Source organism: Schistocerca gregaria, chromosome 9 (assembly GCF_023897955.1).
Source record: "Schistocerca gregaria isolate iqSchGreg1 chromosome 9, iqSchGreg1.2, whole genome shotgun sequence".
In the NCBI taxonomy this organism is placed as follows: domain Eukaryota; kingdom Metazoa; phylum Arthropoda; class Insecta; order Orthoptera; family Acrididae; genus Schistocerca; species Schistocerca gregaria.
In genome coordinates, this window is record NC_064928.1 from 119,488,720 (window position 1) to 119,514,840 (window position 26,121).

A 26,121-nucleotide genomic window follows, 5' to 3' on the forward strand; every position below is an offset into this window, starting at 1 on the left:
TTAATTTATAGCAGCTTTTCTGTCGTTCCTGGCTGCAACTCAGTGTCTCCTCTATATGGGAGTAACAATCTATCCTTTCCATAATATCAAGTACCACAAATCTTTCACAGGGGTCAAAGGCAGTCTCAGGTTGATGGGGTCGCCAGCTTGCCCCCTCCTGAAGCAGTGACTCTGCATTCTACCAACAGTCAGGCAAGAAGTCAATTCATGAGTTGAGTGCCATAGGTTTCATTCTTTTACCATGTGTGTACATTTAGGAATTTTATATGTTAATTCAGAATTGTTTATAGGGAACCATTTCCAACACGTGTGTGATACTAGGAAGAAAGGAAACATCACCTTTCTATCTCATACATTTAAACTATTTCAACATCTCTTAGTACATACCAAATGACATCCTTGTGGAAATATGTGGTTATTCAGTTGCAGCATTTTTAAATTAGGGTAAAGTTACCTATGTAAAGTAATGTATCAAGCACGTAATGATGACTGTAAATAAAAATCAATTTACTTTTTAATACTTTGTGTGTGTAAATTGTATTATTTGTATTGATGAATCTAACATACAACAATTCAATAATTATGTGCAATAGAATTCATCTTGTGTAAAAGGAACACTTCTCAAACCAGCATTCGCAATATATTTCTGCGACCTTTTATAAATGTAGATAGTTGTGATGTCACAGTAATTGAAAGCTGTTTGCTGTTACTAAGTATTGCTTAGTCTTCATCCTGAAGCCTTTAACCCATTTTGTTGTCGGCAGACACGTGTGTGCGCACTGTATTTAGTTGTTGTAAATGGTGCATTTTCTTTGCAGCTACAGTGTGATTTTAGTGTTATTTTATCATTTATGTTTTATTACTGCAGTAGTGGGCTAAAGTAAAACTCTTTGTTAGAGTATCAGTGGGTGGCACAATGAGGGAGGGCAAGGGGTCTATCGTGCACAGGGCACAACTTCCAGAGAGACACCAAATGGTTTCCAAGACAAACAAGATTTTCGGCAAAATTTCAATAGTTATTTTCATTGATTTCTGGGAAATATACTAAAGCAAATTCTACTCGTTTTATTACTACATGTGTTCCTGGAGGAGGAGGAGGAGGAGGGGATTGAACTAATAAAATTTAGTGTCATACCCTGAGCACCAAGGAGGAAGGAGGAGGCAGGCAGCATGCGAGGGCAGGGGAGAAGGGGGGTGGAGACAATGTCGGGACAGGGGCCACAAGTGCCCTGGGCTCTGGGTCCTAGTTATGTTTGCTGCATCACTGGTCCTTACCAATCAACATTACAAAAATTTACCTGAAAACTAAAACAATGGAAATTTTCCTGGTTTTTTTCCCAAATTCTCGCGATTTTACAAATTTTCCCAGAGTGTTATGTGCCCTGTAATAAAATTTTATGATCAATTTTTATTGACACACACACACACACACACACACACACACACACACACACACACACACACACACACACATACTATTGAAATATAGTTCTGCAATAGGCACAGACTGATATGAAATGTAACTAGTATAACTTTGTGTATAACTAAAAACAGAAAACAAAGCTATAAGTCCACATCGTAATGACTCACCTTGCCATCACGAAAAATCCTGGAAAGTCTCTCATCTTTGATGTGGCTCAGGCCATAGAGAGCGAGATGGGACTGGCCCTTCCTTAACAGCAGAGGTGTAATGGACACTTCTTTCAAGTCACTCCACTTTCCAAAATAATTCACCAGCCCTGACACACTTAGCAGATCCAGAGAACTGATCCATCCGTGACCTGTGTGAAAACGAGTTTTGAGAATGTATACCGCAACTAAATGGAGGGAAGAGGGACTACACATAAAAACTAAAAGAATGTGTGATGTCACTAAGATTAAATACTGAAATTAATTAATTTCATTCATTCATAAATACAATGTGTTCCATGAAGTCTACTATGAAGGAGAGCCTTCGGGGAACATAGCGACTAAAGTTATATATTAACAGCCAAAAGTGATCACGGCTGTAAAGTGTACCGACAACAAATTATGATTAGTGCAAACTGCTGAAGTGCACATACAGCATTGGCAGCTGTATCTTTGACTCTAATGATTCGATTTGGTAGAAGTTACAAATTGACACATTTATTTTCGATGTGGTGAGTGCCAGAATAACTTTTTCCAATCTGATTATTATGTATGTTAAGTATGGTTACCAATTTTTATATTTACTTGCTGAATGGAAAAATAACTATATATGCTGAAATACTGACCTGCAGCAAAGCCCAAGGCCTAGATAAGACTGGAATGTGACAATGTGATTGACAGTTGGCAAAGCCAACGAATATGAATAGAAGGAAACTAGATGTGCAGACATACTGACCTCTGTGTAACCCAAGGTCTAAGTTGCAACTAAATCTACATGGCTACACTGCAAATTACACTTAACTGCCTGTCAGAGGGTTCATAGAACCCCCTTCACAATAACTGTCAATTATTTCACTCTCAAACTGCGCGCGGATAAAACGAACACCTGTATCTTTCTATGGGAGCTCTGATTTCCCATATTTAATATGATAATCTTTTTCCCTACATTGGTCAGTGTCAACAAAATATTTTCACATTCGGAGGAGAAAGTTGCTGATAGAAATTTTGAGAGATGATCTTGCCGCAATAAGAAACTCTTTCGTTTAAACAATGTCCACCCCAAATCCTGTATCATGTCCATGACAATCTTCCCCCTATTTCTCGATGTACTCCGGTAATCCTGTCTGGTAAGAATCATATACTGCACAGCAGTACTCAAAAAAAAGGGGGGGGGGGACAGACAAACGTAGTGTAGGCAGTGTCTTTAGAGATCTGCTGCATTTTCTAAGTGTTCTGGCAATAAAATTCAGTCTTCGGTTTGTCTTTCCCACAGCGTTTCCTACAAATTCTTTCCGATTTACATTGTCCACAACTGTAGTTCCTAGGTATTCAGTTGAATTTACAGTCTGTCGATTTGACTGATTTATCGTATAACCGAAGTTTAATGGATTCCTTTAAGCACTCATGTGAATGACCTGACACTTCTCATTGTTTAGGATCAATTGCCAATTTTCACGACATGCAGATACCTTTTCTAAATTGCTTTCCAATTTTTTTTAACTAATGATGACTTTACTAAAAGGTATCACATAGATTATATAATGGTAAGACAGAGATTTAGGAATCAGGTTTTAAATTGTAGGACATTTCCAGGGGCAGATGTGGACTCTGACCACAATCTATTGGTTATAAACTGTAGATTAAAACTGAAGAAACTGAAAAAAGGTGGGAATTTAAGGACATGGGATCTGGACAAGCTGAAAGAACCAGAGGTTGTACAAAGTTTCAAGGAGAGCTTAAGGGAACAATAGACAGGAATGGGGGAAAGAAACACAGTAGAAGAAGAATGGGTAGCTCTGAGGGATGAAGTAGTGAAAGCAGCAGATGATGAAGTAGGTAAAAAGACGAGGGCTACTAGATATCCTTTGGTAACAGAAGAAATACTGAATTTAATTGAAAGGAGAAAATATAAAAATGCAATAAATGAAGCAGGCAAAAAGGAATACAAACGTCTCAAAAATGAGATCGACAGGAAGTGAAAAAAGGCTAAGCAGGGATGGCTAGAGGACAAATGTAAGGATATAGAAGCTTATCTCACTAGGGGTAAGATAGATACTGCCTACAGGAAAATTAAAGAGGCCTTTGGAGAGAAGAGAACCACTTGTATGAATATCAAGAGCTCAGATGGAAACCCAGTTCTAAGCAAAGAAGGGAAAGCAGAAAGGTGGAAGGAGTATATAGAGGGTCTATACAAGGTCGATGTACTAGAGGACAATATTATGGAAATGGAAGAGGATGTAGATGAAGATGAAATAGGAGATACGATACTGCGTGAAGAGTTTGACAGAGCACTGAAAGACCTGAGCCGAAACAAGGCCCTGGGAGTAGACAACATTCCATTAGAACTACTGACGGCCTTGGGAGAGCCAGTCATGACAAAACTCTACCAGCTGGTGAGCAAGATGTATGAGACAGGTGAAATACCCTCAGACTTCAAGAAGAATATAATAATTCCAATCCCAAAGAAAGCAGGTGCTGACAGATGTGAAAATTACCGAACTATCAGTTTAATAAGTCACAGCTGCAAAATACTAACGTGAATTCTTTACAGACGAATGGAAAAACTGGTAGATGCGGACCTCGGGGAGGATCAGTTTGGATTCCGTCGAAATGTTGGAACACGTGAGGCAATACTGACCTTACGACTTATCTTAAAAGAAAGATTAAGAAAAGGGAAACCTACGTTTCTAGCATTTGTAGACTTGGAGAAAGCTTCTGACAATGTTGAGTGGAATACTCTTTTTCAAATCCTGAAGGTGGCAGGGGTAAAGTACAGGGAGTGAAAGGCTATTTACAATTTGTACAGAAACCAGATGGCAGTCATAGAAGTTGAGGGTCATGAAAGGGAAGCAGTGATTGGTAAAGGAGTGAGACAGGGTTGTAGCCTCTCCCTGATGTTATTCAATCTGTATATTGAGCAAGCAGTAAAGGAAACAAAAGAAAAATTCGGAGTAGGTATTAAAATTCATGGAGAAGAAGTAAAAACTTTGAGGTTCGCCGATGACATTGTAATTCTGTCAGAGATGACAAAGGACTTGGAAGAGCAGTTGAACGGAATGGACAGTGTCTTGAAAGGAGGATATAAGATGAACATCAACAAAAGCAAAACAAGGTTAATGGAATGTAATCAAATTAAATCGGGTGATGCTGAGGGAATTAGATTAGGAAATGAGACACTTAAAGTAGTAAAGGAGTTTTGCTATTTAGGAAGTAAAATAACTGATGATGGTCGAAGTAGAGAGGATATAAAATGTAGACTGGCAATGGCAAGGAAAGCGTTTCTGAAGAAAAGAAATTTGTTAACATCGAATATAGATTTATGTATCAGGAAGTCGTTTCTGAAAGTATTTGTTTGGAGTGTAGCCATGTATGGAAGTGAAACATGGACGATAACTAGTTTGGACAAGAAGAGAATAGAAGCTTTCGAAATGTGGTGTTACAGAAGAATGCTGAAGATAAGGTGGATAGATCACGTAACTAATGAGGAGGTATTGAATAGGATTGGGGAGAAGAGAAGTTTGTGGCACAACTTGACTAGAAGAAGGGATCGGTTGGTAGGACATGTCCTGAGGGATCAAGGGATTACAAATTTAGCATTGGAGGGCAGTGTGGAGGGTAAAAATCGTAGAGGGAGACCAAGAGATGAATACACTAAGCAGATTCAGAAGGATGTAGGTTGCAGTAGGTACTGGGAGATGAAGAAGCTTGCACAGGACAGAGTAGCATGGAGAGCTGCATCAAACCAGTCTCAGGTCTGACGACGACGACATATTATCTGCAAACAACCAAAGATGGCTTCTCAGATTGTCTCCTAAATCATTTATACAAATAAGGGCCGGCAGAGGGCCTATAACACCACCTTGCAGAATGCCACATATCACTCCTGTTTTACTTGATGACTCACCATCAATTATTATGAACTGTGACCTCTCCAACAGGAAATTATGAATCCAGTCACATAACCGAGACAATACTCCATAAGCACGCAACTTTATTACTAGCAGCTTCTGAGGTACAGTGTCAAAAGCAGTCTGGAAATCCAGACATTCCAAATCAACTTGGAATTCCATGCTGACAGCACTCAACATTCCGTGAGAGTAAGGAGGTAGTTGTGTTTCACAAGAAAAGTTTTCTAAATCCTTGTTGACTAAGTGTCAACAGACCGTTCTCTTTGAGGTAATTCATAATGTTCAAACAGATTATGTTCCAAAAAAACCAGCTGCATATTAATAATATGGAAGTGTAATCTAGTGGATTACTCCTATTGCCTTTCTTGAATACTTGTGTGACTGTGCAACTTTCCAGTCTTAGGTACGAATCTTTCATTGAGCAAGAGGTTGTATATTATTGTTAAGGAGGGAGCTACTGCATCAGTATACTCTGAAAGGAAGTTAGGTTGAAATGTGACTTGTTTGGTTCTGAGATGGCAGAGCCAATGCTTTTCAAATTGAAAAATACTATTGCCCTAATATATTGGTATGTAGAGTAGCCCAAGATTTACATTCACCATTGCAATAACCTACTTGTAGGCCATATTTCCAATTTTCTGTAAAATGCAACGATTTGTTTGAATTCCAACCTAATAAAATAAAATGCCTACTAACTTTATTAATAAACTATAGAAAATTATAATAGAACATTCTGACAATAGACTCATGATTCATCATCTTCAATTCCCATCATTCACAATGCAGCAACATAAGTGTACCTTTACCATACTACCCTACTCTTCTGATAACTTTGAAAAAACCATTTCTATATCTTTACACAGAGGAATATCAGTTGTCTGTACTCTTGCAAAGTTAGGAACCATTTAATGTAAACATCACAATTACGTGCCTTTCAAATATTCTGACAATTTTTAGTCATGTCTAACGAGGTATTTCTGTTCTTTGTTTCTGAATATTTTTTTACTTTCAGTTTTCTGCCTGATGTCAACTGGCAAACCATCACAAACATTTGCACCAGATACACGATTCCACTGTGAACTCTGGTGATAGCTGCATATCAAATACAGAAATTATTTTTATAGCTAGTGTTGTGGTTGCGAATTCCACAGGTATTCCTCAACTGACCCTAGTTATTATCCACAAATACCATTAGGCAGTATTTGAGCATCTGTATACCAGTAAGAGTCTCTAGGTTCCTGACAGGCTTCTGCAAGATGATTGTTTATCGACTTACTGCAGTTTTCTGTGGAATTAACATAAATACTTGTCTGACATTAGCAGAGAGATTCCAGATTATTACTTCATAGGGCAATAAAGAGAGGAAGTATGTTATAATTCCTGTACGCAGAGCCACACAATAAGAGAGATTCCTGAAAAGTAGGCAAACTGAAATTTTTGGGTAACTTCTGCACATGCTGCCACCATTACAGCTCATTATCTATCTGAATATCGAGGTGCTTCACACATGGAGCCTGTGTCCACTAATTACTCCTTCTGGTATAGATAAGCCACTTTTATTTGTTTGGAATAGCATAAGAGTTTTAAGCCTGTGTATTATTCTCCTGGTATTAATATGTTTGGGCATTGCATCATCAGCAAACATTCCAGTTGCTAGAATGTCCTCCAATGTCCCAGGTAAATAATTTATGTAAATCAAATATAGGATTTGGTTATGCATCAACCCTTGTTGCACAAATTATTTAATGTTTCTCAACTCTGAATTTGGTATTATTTCTGTTATATCACTTGTTGGTGTTGCCCTCTGTTTTCTAGTGATAAAACTACTCCATCCAGGCAAGGAAGATGCCTTTATCACTATAATGCTACAGTTTCCTTACTAGATGCACAATGAGAAACTCTGGGAAGACCATAGAAATTGCCAACAGTACAATTTTTCTTGTTTAGGTGTTCCAAATCTGAACTTGTGACATCATATCTTGCTCTATCAGTAGAAAAGGCTTTATTGAAGCCAAACTAAGCTTTTGTTAGAACGTTATTTTCAGAAATATGGTTCAATAGTCTGCTGTAAATTACCTTCTAAAATAATTTTAGAGCACGCATTTTTATTCTCGAGTCAGAAACACACAAATTTACAGTAGCCATACACATCAATAAATATGTACACATATATATACAAATTGTATTTATATTACATGTGCCCAGTACTTTGCAACCTCCAAGGTGCTTGGAGTGGCTTGCAGGAGAACAAACTTCATGCAGTATGTAGAGCACAAAAGGCACTGGAGCATGTGGCTTGTTCTTGTGTCGACTTCTTCCATAACGCCAGCCTTGCCTTCTCTGGTGATATGGTGAGCTTCTCAGATGTTCTCAGGAAGCTCTTTCGCGATCTCGGATGTTGCTGCGGTGGGTTATGTCCGTGCAGTGGATGGACACTGTTCTGTTCTACTTTCAGTCTCTCCTTGTTGGCAGTCACTGCTCTGTGTATCAATGGTGGCGCTATTCCAGCCAGGCAGTAGAGCTTATCAGTTGGGGTAGGTCTTAAGCAACCTGTGATCAACCTGCAGGTTTCGTTGAGAGCATTGTCTACTTGTCTGGCATGAGATGACCTGTACCAGACTGGAGAAGCATATTCAACAGTAGAAAAGCACAGTGCCATTGCAGAACAGTGAATAGTTTGTGGATGTGATCCCCACTGTGTCCCCACTAGTTTGCGAATTAGGTTGTTTCAAGTGGAGATTTTCAGTTTCGTGTTCTTGCAGCGAGTTTTGAATGTCAGTTCTATCAAGAGTGACTCCCAAGTATTTAGGTGCGTGATGATGCTGGAGTTGGATGCCTGACCATGCAATATGCAGCTCACGATTAGCTTCCCTGTTCATTAGATGAGAGGCACACACTTGTGTCCTCGAAGGGTTTGGTCTGGTTTAGTTCAGATTGTAGTAGCTTGACAGTGTTCTAAGTGCTGTCGTCAGGTTTCTTTCCACTCTTTCAAAGCATGAGCTCTGTGTAGCAAGAGCTAGGTCATCTGCATATAAGAATCTCCTTGTGCCTTGTCATTGGTATAAATGTTGAAGAGAAGTGGAGCCAAGACGCTTCCCCGAGGTAGACCATTTTTCTGCGCTCTCCAGTGACTGCGTTATCCTTGAAATTCAACAAAAGACCTGCAGTTTTGGAGGAGGGTGCTGAGTAGTTTAACGAGATGGGCGTTCTTGATCATACTGTATAATTTTGCTGCTGTGAGATCCACGAAGACCACGGCTGTTACTTGATGGGTTTCAAAGCCATCCTCTATAAACTGAGTGCGATTCAAAAGTTGTCCTGTGAAGTTTCTGTTTGGTCGAAATCCTGCTTGTTCGGGTATGAGAAGAGGGTCTATTATTGGTAGGATTCTATTCAGAATAATACGTTCGAACAGTTTATAAAGGTGACTCAAAAGGCTAACTGATCTGAAATTCTTGCGATCATTTGCTTTCTTTCCAGGTTTCAGAAGAGCTATCACCCTTCTCTTTCGCCAGATCTTTGGTATTTGGCACTGGTTCATGCAGTTGTTGAAAAGCTGCAGGATCCACTTTCTTATTTTATTTCTGGGCCGAAATTCTTTATTTGCTCCATACGGATGTAATCTAGGCCGGATGCTTTACCAGTTTCTCTCTCCTTAATAGCCTTGTTTAATTCGTATATCTTTAATGGTAGAGTCAGATCCCTCGTTTGTTCTTGGGCCTCTTGCTGTACTTTAAGAACTTTGATTCTCCTCATTCATGAGCAGCTGTTGTGCTATCTGATCTGCAGTAATGTTGCAGTGTGCTGTGGATCTGGTTGGGTCATTATTGAGGCATCTCAATCTCCACGCTTTGACTGTTTCTGACGAGATCTAGTACTTCCATAGTTTTAACCCAAGAATTCCTTTTGAATTCTTTCAGAGATGCAATAAATTTATTCCCAGCTGATAGCGTTGTCTCACCAAATGGATCTTCTTCAAATAGTACCTTATACTCTGTAAATTGAGCACCGAGTTCTGAAGTTACACCAGGAATGGATGATGTTCGACAACCCCAAGGAATTGCAATTCTGGAGCACCTCTTTACAGCCCTCACAAAAGTATCATACAAGTCAGGTGAAGGTTCAATATTGGGAACTGCAGCGTCCAGCATTTCTGTAAACTCTGGCCAGTTGGCTTTCCTGAAGTTAAACCACCTTCTGAACGGAACTGTCAGTGGTCTAACCGCTGCGTAAATTTCGCACATTATCGGTCTGTGCTGTGTATTTGGAATAGGGTTGCAGACAGTTTTTATGCACTGTTACGAGATGTTCTCACTGCAAAATATCAGATCGGGGTTGTATCTGCATTTCCACCTGCCACTGTTGAAAGATGCAGGTTGCTTAGGGTCATGTACAAGGCTCAGATGATTTCCTTCCGCCCCTTTCTTGTAATGCTGTACCATTCTCATCACCATGCTCATAGCCCCACACGGTGCTGTGACAATTTAAGTCACCAGTCACTATTTGTGTGTTGACCATAAAGTTATTAGGTAGATTGATTTTGAGGTCAACATTCGGCAGTTTGTATACGGATGTGACTGTACAGCCTTTGATTTCCAAAGTTAAGATTTCAATATCATTTGCTTCAGTAAAGGCTGATGATATCCGTATATCTGGTTGGACAAATATAGCACTTCCGTATTTTGGGTGGGGTCTTTCCGTAAGTGGTTGCATTCCGTTTATTTTTGGTCTGTGCATTTCACAGTTTCTGTGGGTCTCCTGTATGCAGAGTACATCGCACTTTGTTTGTCTGCACAGCTCTTTTAACAGTTCTTTTGGTGGTGATATACCTTCTATATTCATCGATATGATGGTCAACTGTGGTCCTGAAAAGGACCAAGATGGTGTTTCTGGCATGAAAGGATCAGCTGCCAGAGAAACCTGACGCCCAGGGTACGCCCGATTGCAAGTCTTATCTTGGTTGGAAATAATTGCAATCTTCATGGAGGCTCCTTTCATGTACCCCAGAGGACACATGTACAAGGTCGTGGGGTCTGATCAGAGGTCACTCTCCTATTTTTTTTTAATACAGGGCAGGGCAATACAGCTGCCACTATATGTCATTTTATGCAACCTGCAATGTTATATCTGGGTTTCAAAAACCAAGTGTGAGATTTTCATACTCTCTCACTCGCTACACGCCAAATACTAGTCCTATGGAAATAATGACCAGGACCCTTTTGCAGGAAATTTAATGTAGTTAAAGCTTGTACTGAGATACATTTTCACTAGATGCCATATTCTTCCAGTTATTCGAGAAAAAACATACAAAAGTGACCTTCAAATGCACCCCCAATGGTCAGGATTTCTTTAAGGGCAACCTGCTACAAAAAGGTCATGTTCATTATTTTCTGTTTTACTGACAGCCTGCGTGTAGCAAGCAAGAAAACACGAAAATCTTGTGTGTCATTTTTGAAAGCCAGATATAACATTGTGGAAACAACATTGATGGGAATAACCAGGTGTTATGCCCGCATACATCAGTATTTCAAGTAATACACTTTGACTCATCAAATGGTTAGCAAGGTAAATCAAAAAGGTGCTACCAACTCTGCACAAAATCTTAGTATACTGCAACAGTTATTGATCTTCAGATATGTACTAATACCTCTGGTTGCTGTTAATACGATTTGACAGAAGTTATGTCTAGTAGCCGAGTATGGAGTGGCTGTTCAAGTAACTTTAAAGGACATGCTTTTGATGTTTCATTTGTGGTCCCCACGTGTTCAGTTACTGTTAGGAAAAGTTCTTTGAATGTAGCAGCCAATGATTTGAATTAAATATTATCTGGTTAGCTCCTAAGTTTATTGGTGCCTAATATATTTTGTAGCAGTACTTCCACATCTCTTTATTGCAGAACTCTTCATTAAACATAAACATTGCTCATCCTGGTACTATATGCAATAATGCCAGATAATAGCTATCACTTCCCTTTGCTCCCACTGCCTTTGTACCTCATTCATTGTAAATAAAAATTGATTTCATATTGCGGCAAGACCATTTTTTAGGAAAGAATTAAATACTTTACCTATTTTGTATCCTTGGTGAACTTCTTCCACTAGTTCACTGAGAATTCTGTCTGAATTGTGTAACAGGCTCAGCAGCTGAGATCCTCCAAAATTATACAACTTCCTTTCTTAGTTGTTCTGACTGATCAGCATAGTTTATTGCAGCCACTTGACCATCGTGAAGATGGATTAAGGAAATGAAAACCTATGTTTACAGCATTTGCAGACTTAGAGAAAGCCTTAGACAATGTTGACTAGAATACACTCATGAAGGTAGCAAAAACAACATACAGGCAGCAAAAGGTTGTTTACAGCTAGTACAAAAACCAGACTGCAGTTATAAGAGATGAAGGGTGTGAAGTGGAAACAGCAGTTCAGAAGGGATGAGACAGGGTTGTAGCCTACCACAGATATTTAATCTGTACACTGAGCAAGCAGTAAAGGGAATGAAAGAAGAAAAAAAATGGAAAATAAACTAAAAGCGCAGAGAAAACAAAAGCTTTCAGGTATGAAAAGCTTTCAGGTATGATGATGGCTTTGTTATTCTGACGGAGGCAGTTAATGATTTGGAAGAGCACTTTAACAGAATAGGCAGTGTCTGAAAGGAGTACAAGAGATTAACAACAACAAAAGCAGAAAAAAATGGAATGTAGTCAAATTCAATCAGGAGATGCAGAGGGAATTAGAATTGGAAATGAAACACTAAAAATAGTTTAAGAGTTTTGCTATTTGGACGGTAAAATAAACGATGATGCCAAGGCACAGAGGATATAGAATGTACATTGGCAATGATGTACACTGGCAATGAAAAAATATGTTTCTAAAGAAGAGAAATGTGTTAACATCAAATACAAATTTAAGTGGTGATGTTTCTGAAGGTATTTGTTTGGAGTGTAGCCCCTTATGAAAGCCAAACATGGACAAAAAAGCAGTTCAGACAACAGAATAGAAGAATGCAGAAGATGGATACAGTAAGCAGGTTCAAATGGATGTAGGTTCCAGTGGTTATCCTGAGATGAAGGGGCTTGCACAGGATAGTCTAGCATGGAAAGCAGCATCAAACCAGTCACTGAACTGAAGACGGCGATAATAACGATTGCTGTGTCAGTATGTTCTATTATTCCTGTTGGGAATGATACTGTGGAGGTCAAGCCCACCCTTAGGAAACTCTATGCACACTCAATACAAACTGTTGGAGATGAAATCAGTACTGAAATCTCCATGCACAATCCTGTAATTTCTATCAAGTCCTACAAGTACCGTCTGTTTGCTTACTTGAGTTTAAAACATTTTGTGCTGCACCTGCAGACTGTCAGAAATACTATCTACTTTGTTTCCAGGACTGGGCAATAAGGTAATGTCACATTCTACACGTCTGTTTTGAACCGCAATGCCATCAAGATCCTCGAGAAAAACCGAACAAAACACAAATTGAATCAAATATTTCATTTGACCTGTATAGCTAAATGGAAACAACTATGACAGACACCTCCCCCCACCACTACATACAAGCACACACACAACCAACAACAACTAAACAACAGAAGCACCTATCAAAAATTTCAATGGACCTATACAGCTCAAATGAAGATAACAATGAGAGCCCACACTAGCAGAACTATTACCAAAACCCAACGAGACCAAAGTGACTAACATACTTCATGATACCTACCACTATTAAATAAGAATATGAACTTCAGTTACCAATACAAACCACAAAACAATAAAAAACTACTCAAAAAAAATTCAGAACTGTGTTGCAACTCTACACACAGCACAGAACTCAAAGTCCTTTTCAGTGTAATATTTATTTAGAACCTTATCCTGCAATTCTATACCACTTTGCAGTGGATGTATCATATACAGTGCATCTGTATGACTACCTTTATAATTTTCAATTTACTGTAAGCATATGAGTAGGCCTAGTTCATTTCTCCCATTCAAAGAGCTTCTTAAGTTATGCTGGATAATGTCCACACATAGCCTTTGTGCTCCCCTAGTCGCCCCCCCCCCCTTTTTTTCCAAACTGTCTACAGTTATTCAGGTCGCTTTCCCTCCAGGGCTCCTATTTGAGTTCTTGAAGCATCTCCTCAACACTTACATGTTGTTTGAACGTATTGGTAATAAATCTAGCACTCCACCTGTGAATCATTTCGAAGTCTTCCTTCAGTCTGACGTGGTATGGATCCCAAACACTATAGCAGTACTTAAGCTCACTCTAGTGCCCTATATGCAGTTTCCTTTACAGGTGAACCACTCGTTCCTAAAAAAAACAAAAAAAAAAACACGACAACAAAGTCAACCATTTGCCTTCCCCTACTGCAGTTCTCACCTGCACGTTCCATCTCATATCAGTTTGCAACATTGGGCATAGATATTTGAACAATCTGTGTCAAGTAGATCGCTAGCAATAGCATATCCGGACATTACTTTCTGAGGGCTAGCTTCCATTCATCACACCAACTGGAAATTTTGCCCAAGTCGTCTTGTATCTACCTACAGTCACCCAATTTTGACACCTTAATGTACACCACGACATTATCAGCAAACAACTGCAGACTGCTGTCCACTCTATCCACCAAATCATTTACATATATATAGAGAACAGTAGTAGTTCTTGAGTATAGACAGTATCCCTGATTACATGTTACAAAATGTGCAACAGTACTGACAGTTTCACACTCATCTCTGCACCTCTTCATTGTCTAGTGATATTTTTCCCAAGAAAACAAAAAAATCGCCAAGATAAAACCTCTTTTCACGAAGGGAGAGAACACAAATGAAAAGTACTACACACCAATATGTCTGCTGTCTGGTTTTCCTAAAATACTGAAAACAGGTTTTTTTTTAAAAAAAAAGTTTGAATTCATTCATAAAATAATAATTTTGTATCAAATACCCAAAATGGGCTCAGAAAACTCACATCAACAGAAATTCCAATTTGTTCATGAAGCCTTAACTGTAATAGTCCTGAAAAAACACACATCAGCAATATTTCTGGACCGAGCGAGGTGGCGCAGTGGCTAACACACTGGACTCTGCATTCAGGAGGATGACAGTTCAAATCAGTGTCTGGCCACTCTGGTTTTCTGTGACTTCCATAAATCACTTCAGGCAAATGGCAAGATGCTTCCTCTAAAAGGGCATGACCGACTTCCTTCCTCATGCTTCCCTAATCCGATGGGACCGATTACCTCGCTGTTTTGTCCCCTCCCCCAAATCAACCAACTTACTACTTTAAAAATTGGATTATGTAGGAATTAGGGACCTGGCATATGGATGTGTGACGACATACCTGAGAAGCAGAGTGCAGTTAGTTGAAATCATGTGTCAGAAAGAAAACATTATGTACACCTAGCAATCTAAAAGAAAAGAAATCAAGTATTGTGTGCCTCAAAGTTCTGTCTTGGGCCCAATGTTGTTCTTAATATTTATCAATGACCTAAAATCATATAGTGTTGTTGCTGTTGTTGTTGTGGTCTTCAGTCCTGAGACTGGTTTGATGCAGCTCTCCATGCTAATCTATAATGTGCAAGCTCCTTCATCTCCCAGTATCTACTGCAACCTACATTCTTCTGAATCTGCTTAGTGTATTCATCTCTTGGTCTCCCTCTACGATTTTTACCCTCCACGCTGCACTCCAATGCTAAATTTGTGATCCCTTGATGACTCAGAACATGTCCTACCAACCGATCTCTTCTCCCCAGTCCTACTCAATACCACCTCATTAGTTACGTGATCTACGCATATATCATATAGTGATTCCCAAAAATAAATAAAACTCGCATGACAATGTAATGATAAAAGGCAAAACTGCTGCTGAACTACAACATGAAGTAAAAAATTGCACCACACACATTACATGATGGTTCACCATAAACAAACTTATTTGTAACACAGAGAAAACTGTTGTAATACACCTTTATACCAAACACAAACAGCCACTAACCCCAACCATAAGCCTATTTAATAAAAAATTAGAAACTGTAAATTTGACAAAATTTCTAGGTTTAAGGATCCAGGACACCATGAGGTGGGGCAAATACATCAGCAAGAAGCTTAGCACAGTATGCTATGGCATAAAAATATTTGCTACATGTACAACAAAAGAAACACAAAAAACACTAAAAAATGCTCAAGCAGAAACACTGCTGAGATGTGGGATAATTTTTTGGGTAAATCTGCCAATAAGCAAAAGCTGTTTTGTAGGACAGAAGGCAACTGCAAATGCCACACCCATTTTTAAAACACTCCATATACTCCCACTACCATGTCTGTCCATTCCTGAGATATAATTACATATATACAAAGAAATTTTCAGAAACAAAACCCACTTAGTATATGCAAATCAAGCAGTCCACGTACACGACACCAGGGAAAATAAAAAAAATCAAACTTACACAGCGAACATGCATGCACAACTCTGACAAAATGGACCACTGCAAACTGGCAAAAACTTTTTCTATATATTATATTGCAAATTAATATTTGTTAACATAAATTTAAATTATTTCCTTTGGTAAATCAATATTTTGACATAAATTTAAATTTTTTCCTTTTTCGTATTATGTATCTAAAACTGCTTTTGTTATCTATTGTACTATCTACTGGGTTGTAATATTATATTAGTGTATTGTATTTCAGTGATTTAATATACTTTATCATATTATTAAATTATTTGTGTTATTGAATCAATGTTGCTGTTATGTAACAGGAACTTAAAATTGTGCAATAGTATACAATGCAAGCTATATCCCATATAAAATATTTGATGAATGGATACTTACCAAATAAATAAACAAACATTTATATTTATTCACTGAATAATATGTGAATCATGCAATCAGATTTTGACAGTACCATAGGAATTTCATACTTCAAAAGAGAAGCAGGGCAAGGAAAGACTATACCAGTAAAACAATTTTCCGCAGTTTTTCGGGAATTTTCCAGATATCTAAATTGTGAAAATGAAGAATCAATATGGGTCATGGGAACATGTCTGAACCACCTTTGTTTTAGGTCCTGTATTGTAGCCTACAGTTTCACACTGGGTGCGGATAATCTATAATTACAATAAATTGTGTGAGAGCTGAAAATCAGTTAAGAGACCAAACCACGTATAACAAACACATTACAAAGGAAATTATACATTAAAGAAAATAAGTTATATAAACAAATTATGTATTTGTTTCTGCACTTTGAACACTTGGCAAGAATGATCAGATGGACAGCTACAAAACTGAATAAAGAAGTAAAAATGTCAAGGAGCGATTTTTGTTAACTAAATAATGAGTAAAATATATGTAGTGAATCCTGCTTGTATATTTAGCACCTTATGTACAATATATGTTTGTACTATGCATCATACTAGAATTGAGTCTTGGTCCGGCACACAGTTCTAATCTGCCAGGAAGTTTCATGCATCATACTACTCCAAGGTATTCTGAATATACCTTTTAGCTTTAGTTTTAGTAAAGAAACATGCATTGAATATGGCACACATGGCAACATCAGTGTATACTACAGATCAGTCTGCCACTCTAACTATGATTCCTTGGGGAGAGGGGCATTACCACACACTAGCCAAATGGGACTTTAAAAAGTAAGCTTCTGGAGTGCCTAAAAGGAATTATGGTTGAAATTACAAACAAATGGGAGGTGAACATAGTTGGTGACAACAGAAAACATGCTGCTACACAGTGGACGACCAACACTGACGAGCATAATGTATGGAACAATCTAGAGGTGGTCTTAATCCAGCTGTGAATGTCAAATGGCTAACGGCAGTGATTTGGTAAGTTTTTAATTGTGTACTAACTGCACTGACGTTAAACAAAATGTCTCCGAAATTCTTGCTACCTTGAACTAAGATTCTTCACACCAGCACTAGATTTAAAAAAAAAAAAAAGTCATTATGTCATTCACAAGAGGGAGGGAGGGGGAGGGTTAATTTTATTTTCCAAAGTCAATAATTTAGACATATTTAGAGATTATAGCAATCAACAAAGAATTCAGCATTACCACTTGGATCATCATGGTTTCCGTGAATTGAGAACACTGGCATCGATATATTTAAATTCTCGTCTTCATAATTTACTACAGGATTATCACAGTGCCGGAAATTCTCTGAAGGATCACTTAGGAATTCCACAGGCACAGGTCTGTAAAACAAAACAATAGCGAGTGGCAATTTCTTCCACTGTTACACACAACAATACTGTTTAGCACTAGTACTTACCTATCACCCATGCAATATCTACGTAACAACGACAAACATCGGTAAAGACAACGTTGAGACGGTTTGTTGTCATGAAATAAATCTCCTCCCAATAATATGAAGTCGACTTCTTTCTTCGCAGCTGTGCTCAGAATCTCTTCGAACGTTATGAAACTGTCTTCACCTGGAGAAACGAATAGAATCACAATAACAACAGAAAAAGCTCTTGATACAGTTTCCTACTTGTTTATGTCTTACTACATTATGTTTCTTACCTCTAATAGGGTCAGACTCATTATATCCCAGATGAATATCAGAAGCTATCATAATATTAAACGTGTCGTCTTTCATTTTGGGAGTGATTAATGTTTTACACCTGTCATACAACTTCCACACTTATTTTCAATCCCTGCAACACCCGCGAAATTTTTGTTTCACTTGTAGTCCTGCCAACATTAAGCGATTAAAGATATTAGACATTAAAATATGTTGTGTTATACCTCTAAATTAGCAATCGATTTTGTTACAAATTAAAACCTTTGGAAATGATCAAGTTTATATGGTTTCTATATAATATTCACATAAGTTTAAACTTGACAACAAACAAGTGATTGACACAGAAGGTCGTAGATATCACTTACAAACTAATCACTTGAAGGGACTTCAGGTTCACTAGGTATTTTGGTAGTTACCCAAATTAGTGTAAATAATTCCGATACAATGAAACACTAAATTGCGAATGTAATCAGAAAATTCCAACTAGAAGTATCAGCACTAACAACTTAAATGAAAACAGTGTAATATCATACAGGAATGAATTACACAAATAATCTTGAAAGGTTTTTAAATAAATGGACCGATACAAATCATCAAATTTGTTTACGGCTCAAATTATTTAACGAAGCAACTTCTTACGTTGTAAAAACTTTATCTTTGGACAACAAAGGCAATAAGAAAACACTTGACAGCAGTGCACATATACAGGGCTAATAAAGTTGTTCTGTACGATGAATGGTGATAGTTATTTTATACCTCCATAGTACAGTGTTGACATCCTTGTTCAAATGAAATGCTACTTCTTGTGTGTTCCGTTACCTCCATTGCTATGCGTTCTTGGAACTTATTAACCACTCTTCATAATCTTGCAAAAAATAGATTGTGGTGTGTTTTAAGCGTCTTTTCAACGTTTATTAGAAATGGTTGAAATATCCAAGAACCTACAGCAATGGAGGTGACAGAAAATGGAAAAATATAACAAATAAACACGGTTCGAACAGGTCTTGAGGACCCAGAGGTACCGACCGACCGCTGTGTCATTCTCAGCCCTTAGGCATCACCTTATACTGATACAGAAGGGCATGTGGTCAGCACACCACTCTCCCAGCCACAGTCAGTTTTTGTCATCGGTGGCGCTACTTCTCAATCAAGTACCCCCTCAACTGGTCGCACAAGGACTGAGTGCAACACGCTTGCCAACAGCACTCAGCAAACCCGGATAGCGACGCATCCAAGTGCTGGCCGATCGAGATAGCGCTTATGCTTAACTTGATAACTTCGATTATCTAACGGAAGCCGGTATTAGCACTGTGGCAACGAAGTTGACGATGAAAGATGGAACACACCACAAAAATACAGCCATTTTGTATGAAGAAAAATGACCACAGGACAAACCAACAATGTACAGAACAAAATTAATATCAATGATACTTTTGTTAAATGTTTTTTATTGTCATTGTTGCCTGAAGATGAGATTTATACCTCAGAATATCTTTATTCATTAAATAATTTACCCTACAAAAGATCCAGTGAATACACTAGAAGTAAAGCAACGATGCTCAGGCAGTTGCTGAAAATCCTTTTCATATTTTTGAAACTATGATAGTTGATTAAGATTCAGTATGGCTTTAAAATGCAAATAATGGCTGAAGTAAACTGTTATCAGATCAGAAACTATTGGATGGAACACAATAAAGAGAATTGAGTACCATGTTAGAATGAGCAAGGGCGGTTGAAAAAAGATATGCAACATAGCCCTATATTACAGAAAAAGTTATATTTCGCGTAGATGAAGTATCATTGGGTATTATATGTCCGTTTGTAAGCAGTATGTTGCACTATGTATGTGTATTTGGAAGTAGAGGAAGGTTATCACCAACACAGAAGATGAAAATATCAAGGCCAAATTAAGGTACATAAAGAAAGTAAGCAGATTAAACACCAAAAATCGTCAATATAGCTGTTGAAAATGAAAGTTTTAGCTCCAAAACACGTTGTAATGAAGGATAAAAATTGTGATGAAGACTTAGTATTCTGGAAATAAAAATCTTGCCATGGGAAAACAAGAAATATTATCATGGTGGTATATTCTGTGATATTAAAGTTTTAGCGTCTGTGGCATCCCTCTTGCAAGGATGTATTATTATCTCCATACTTCTTTATATCAATGTATTAGTGAAAACTATATCAAAATCGCTACAATAGTTCCTAAGATTCGCCTTCACATACAGACAGAAACCAACCACAATGAGGGACATGTAGAAGATGGCAACATATTTCTCTTCTTCATAGTAGCTTTTCTTGCTGTTGAAGACTGCACTTCATATCCTCTTCATTTCTGCTGTCGTCACTTATTTTGGTGCCCAAATAGCAAAACTCATTCGCTACCTTTAGTGTCTCATTTCCCAAGGGTCATCTGATTTAATTCACCTATACTTCTTTAATGTCATTTTGCTTTTACTGATGTTCATATTATAATCTCACCATTACATTAAATTAATCTGAAGTTCTTTACCGTCTCTGACAGACCTCATTGGTGACTCTAAAAGTTTTTATTGCTTCTCTCTGAAATTTAATTCCTTTTCTAAATACTTTCTTGGTTCACTTACTACTTATTTTATGTATGTCTCACTTCCTTCTCAACAACTGCTTTCCTTTCGACTCTTTCAGCTCATAACTACAGCCTGGTTTCAGTACAAATTGTAAATAACCTTCCATTACCAATATTTCGCCTCTGATAAATTCAAATTATAACGAATGATTTCTAGACAAAATTATATTTTCTCAAGATACCAGTAAACACCTGTATAAAACAGTTTAAAAAATCTGATGACAAGTAAGTTTAAGTGTTCAATATTTGCTGTAAGTATGTAAGCGAGAAAAAGTTTAGGAAAGGTTTAAAATTATGCTTAAAGTTTTTTAGAAATCGTTAAGTGCTCTCATTATGAAAGCCTGGATGGATATAAACTGGATAATTTCCGATGCATTCCAAGTTGTAGATAATTCATAACGCATCTAAATGTTTACAGCGTCATACTTCTTGAACTGCATGTTGTAAAATGATACAACTTGCAGGTATATTCAGTGGTATATGCTGATATTGTCCAAATACTGTGTTGCGAAGAGAATTCATACGTTGAAAAGGTTTGTAATTATATATAAACTGTGCTGGAAGTCACTAAGTCTAGTCTCTAATACTGGATAAATAAATTCTGGCATTTGTGCACCACAAGTAACGTTGTCCAACGATAAACACACAGTTTCTAACTGTCTTACTGTGTTAAACTTTTAACGTAAGATTGTACCTCTTAATGAGAAGATTATGTCAGCATTTTAATTTTTTTAATTCGAACAATAATCAAAATTTTACTGTCCATGGAAACCATTAGATAGGCAGCCTGAAAGTAGGTATAATTGATTAGTAATGTAGATACTTTATAAGTTACGTACATGTTTGTCTGCATTCAACACATTTTCGTTAGATAAGTGACTCAGAAGTGCCCTTGCAGTGAAATAAATTTTCATTGTGAATATTCGACTGGGTGATACGAGGTTCCCAATCTCTGACTATGTACTAGGGATGAGAAAAACCGACCAATTAAAACCGATACCTGTCTTTTAGTTCTGAATAACCCGTAATCAAAAAATCGAAATATCTGTTAGCTATAGCAGCAGTGCTAAAATTTGTCTCTTTTAAATAAACCTTTTTTCGAAAAAGTAGTAATTTTTAGTCATAAAATCTACATTGGTTTAAAATATTGCATTATAATAACATGAGGAAAGTGATCATTGCTGTTTTAATTATAATGCCGACAGAAAGAAACAACAAACACTTAGCATAAAAACTGGTACAGCATTGCTGAGACAAGAATGTATTTGCTGTTGTCATGGCTTAAGGTATGTGTGTACGTGCTGTGTGCCCACGTGATCTGTATGGGAGTTTCTCACTGTAATTCCTGGACATCCATTGTTCTGCAAAATGAAACCAACCCCAGTCTGGACATTCATTTGCTTTAAAATATCGAAAATTTATCTGTCATTTCTCCCTGTGTCTACATAATATGTCTTTAGCTACTTGTAGCTCTTGAAAATGGGCAAATTAACATGTAAAACAGAGTTATTCAACCTCAGTTTTCACCATTTAGTACTGACTACTCGTAGGACCCAGTCAGTGGTATGATCTCCTACTACAACATGATTTTTGAGCGATGTTTCAAAAGACTGGAATCAATAGGAGTGTACTGGTGAATTTTTGAAGTATTCAACCACTTATCACTTTTCAAGAAAAGCAGCAAATATAGTATGAATTAAGTTTTCTATTATTCACCTATTTAATTTAATATTTTTATACCATGTATCTTGAAACCAAGAGAGTCAAAGTTAGTCAGTCATTGTTCAATTTGCACATTTATTACAGGAAATAACTGGAATAACAAGCCGAAAATCAGTTATATCAAAACATGTTATCTTGAGTTGTCAGTCAGGTTAAACTGGTATGAAAAAAAGATATAACCGAAAACCGGTTGTTTCAGTGATATTCACCGTCCCTATTGTGTATTGATGTCCAGAATTAAACCCCAAATGTTTGTGCAGGCCTACGATGAGAGGGCATTTGATACAGCTGATAGTGATCCATTTGTCGGATTTGAGCCCCAGTCAGTACTAAGATACTAATGTCAATTTTCACTTTTTCACCTCTGCCAATGTTTGTTACCATCATCATCATTGTCATCACTTCCAGGGATTAGACTAACCACCTCAAAATAATCTCATTTTCAGTCTACCACAGCCTCTTCTTCCTCTCGGCCTGTTCCTCAACAACTGTTTCATCAGTCTTTGTTCTGACATTCTGCTCACATGATCTTTCAAACAATGTGCTACTATATTTCTCTGGTGCATGTTTCATCCGCTCAGTGTTCACATCTTGACTAATTTGTTCAATCTTAACCCCTTCTTGGTGTGTGAAACCATACACTGTTCTTAGAAATCTCTTTTCAGCTGTCTGTGCTTTACTCTTATCCCTCTTTGTGAGAACTCATGCTTCATTCATGTGCAGCAGAAAAGTTACAGCTTTAGTTTTATAAAATTTTATATTTATTCCGTTTCTAACAACTTTCTTCTAGGTTCTGCTAATAGTGCCACATATTTATTGAAACTGCTGGAGCTTGTTTCCTATAACTCTCTTATGTTTGTACCTTGTTTGGTAACCTAAATAATTAAATCTATTAACTTATTCCATTACTGATAACAATTTTTGATGTGATTGACACAAGCATACACATGTATGCTTGTCTGAAGGAGCATTACATGGATTGTTCTTTTAACAAAAGACTCACTACAATATCACTTTTATGATGTGTTCAGGATAACCTCATGTCTGTAGTATGCTCCACAGCACTTGTCCTTTTGTATGATCAAAGGGTTTCACACACTCTACAAAGACTATTCCATATCAAGTTCTCGATTTTGCTACTGAATATTTTATAATGATACTCTCTTTGTGGCGGATCCAGAAGCCACCTTGTTCTTCTAAAAGGAGTATTTGACTTGTGGTCTGTAGTATTTTGCCAATCATTCTAGTGTACATCTTATACATAGTGTCTACCAAATTTATTTTACTATAATTATCACAGTTATTCTGTACTCCTTTTTAGGGGTGACAATTACACTGCCCATTCTTGAAACATATTTTTAACAGATGGAACATTCTTAATTTTAGCAAACTACCACCATATTTTATAAGCTCATTGTTTATTCCATCCTTCCCAGTCACCTTTGTATTGGTTATTTTTGACAGAACTTCAACATGTTCTTCATATGTTACTCAAATCACTAGAGTGAGGTTTCTTCTGTAACATAATCTACTGATACTTCTTGTTTTTCCCTGTACTTTAGGCCCTGTAAAATAAAATGACTGACATAGCAAAATAAAGTTTGAAATTAAACTGAAAACATTTCTCTTTGATAACTCCTCCTATTGCACAGAAGATTATCTATTACTTTAATGTGTAAGTAGTGATGTGTAGGAATTACTGAGTAACATCTGTCTGTATTTACTTAAAAAACTAAAACTAATAAATGATCAGCCTGCACGCATATATACAAAAGAACTGATTTCAATATATAATGAATGAATGATACAGCAACCAGTTGTAACGGTCATATATTGAAAATAAAAGAGTCATCGGTGCCGCCGGCTGTTACACTGGCCAGCTGTGTGGCCCCAGGCCATCATGATGTACCTATGTGCTCTACCTGATGCTGTGACAGTTCAAATGTTCTAAAAGTTCCTTTTAGTTTAGGTCCACTACTGTTTCTCTTACATGTAAATGATCTACCGTCAAATGTACAACAAGCAGAATTAGTTCTTTTTACAGATGACACCAGTATTGTAATGACTCCCAGTATACATACAGATATGGAAGAAATGGTGAACAAAGTTGTCAAAAGTATCATTGACTGGTTTTCTGCGAATGGTCTCACCCTGAATTTCACAAAGACACATCGTATTCAGTTCTGTGCATCCTGGGGTACCACACCAGTGATAAGTGCAACACATGCTGATGAAATAATACTTAGGGTGGAAACTTAAAAATTCTTAGGTGTATGTGTTGATGAGAATGTAAACTGGAGAAAAACACATTTTGGAACTCCTGAAACGACTTAGTTCAGCCACATTTGCACTTAGAATCATAGCAAATTTTGGGGAAAGATAAATCAGTAAGTTGACGTATTTTGCTTATTTTCATTCAGTAATTTCAAATGGAATAATGTTGTGGGGTAGCTCATTTTTAAGAAAGAAGGTCTTCATTGTCCAAAAACGTGCTGTAAGAATAACACGTGCTCATTCGCGATCATCGTGTAGATATCTGTTTAAGGAGTTGGGTATTCTGACTACTGCTTCACAGTATATTTATTCCCTCATGAAGTTTGTTGTAAACAATCCACTACAGTTCGAGAGGAACAAAGAGTTATATAATTAAAATACTAGAAGAAAAAATGACATTCATTACTCAACATTAAGATTGTCTTTAGTGCAGAAAGGGGTGCACAACGCTGCAACAAATATTTTTGACCACTTACCCAGTAATACAAAACGTCTAAGAGACAGCAAGGTAAATTTAGAAAATAAATTGAAAAAAATCTCCCCTTGACAACTCCTTCTATTCCGTAGAAAAATTTCTATGTTTGTAATGTTAAAAGGTGGTGGGTAAGAATTGCTAACTCAATCTGTATATCTTGTTCTCATTTCGGGGGAAAAAAATAATAATATGGTGATGTTGAGAGTACAAATAGATGAACAAATTAATTTGCAATATGAATGTAAAATGACTCACTCCACATCATGACGATTTATCGTGCAAAATGATCCATAGAACATGAAAGTAACTAACTAACTAACCCACAACCGGATTTTCATCCAGATGGCTTTACGTGTTTTTGGCAAATGTAGAGATTCGGTAGCACTAGCAGTGAACTTCGTTTGACAATTTTACGTAATATGATGATGCCTAACCACAGCGAAACGCGTTATTTTTAAATAAAAGTAACTTTGCAGCTGTGACTCTTATTTTCAATATAAACTCCTGGAAATTGAAATAAGAACACCGTGAATTCATTGTCCCAGGAAGAGGAAACTTTATTGACACATTACTGGGGTCAGATACATCACATGACCACACTGACAGAACCACAGGCACATAGACACAGGCAACAGAGCATGCACAATGTCGGCACTAGTACAGTGTATATCCATCTTTCGCAGCAATGCAGGCTGCTATTCTCCCATGGAGAGGATCGTAGAGAAGCTGGATGTAGTCCTGTGGAACGGCTTGCCATGCCATTTCCACCTGGCGCCTCAGTTGGACCAGCGTTCGTGTTGGACGTGCAGACCGCCTGAGACGACGCTTCATCCAGTCTCAAACATGCTCAATGGGGGACAGATCCGGAGATCTTGCTGGCCAGGGTAGTTGACTTACACCTTCTAGAGCACGTTGGGTGGCACGGGATACATGCGGACGTGCATTGTCCTGTTGGAACAGCA

The 26,121-nt window shown here is 37.5% G+C and overlaps 1 protein-coding gene across 2 annotated transcripts in view; it reads right to left on the reverse strand.

The window, feature by feature from the left end:
• Positions 1 to 19,260, reverse strand: part of LOC126292189 (double-strand break repair protein MRE11) — a 120,294-nt gene extending 101,034 nt beyond the window's left edge. The window contains exons 1-5 of one of the 2 annotated variants that reach the window (XM_049986033.1): positions 19,139 to 19,260; positions 18,077 to 18,247; positions 17,823 to 17,985; positions 17,606 to 17,745; positions 1,591 to 1,781 (exon numbers count right to left, since the gene is read on the reverse strand). In XM_049986033.1, the coding sequence (XP_049841990.1) occupies positions 1,591 to 1,781; positions 17,606 to 17,745; positions 17,823 to 17,985; positions 18,077 to 18,152 (570 nt within the window). In that variant the 5' untranslated portion in view covers positions 18,153 to 18,247; positions 19,139 to 19,260. Of the gene's footprint in view, positions 1 to 1,590; positions 1,782 to 17,605; positions 17,746 to 17,822; positions 17,986 to 18,076; positions 18,248 to 19,103 lie in introns of both variants that reach the window. The other variant, XM_049986032.1, reaches the window with a different exon arrangement.
• Between the last annotated feature and the right edge of the window lie 6,861 nt (positions 19,261 to 26,121).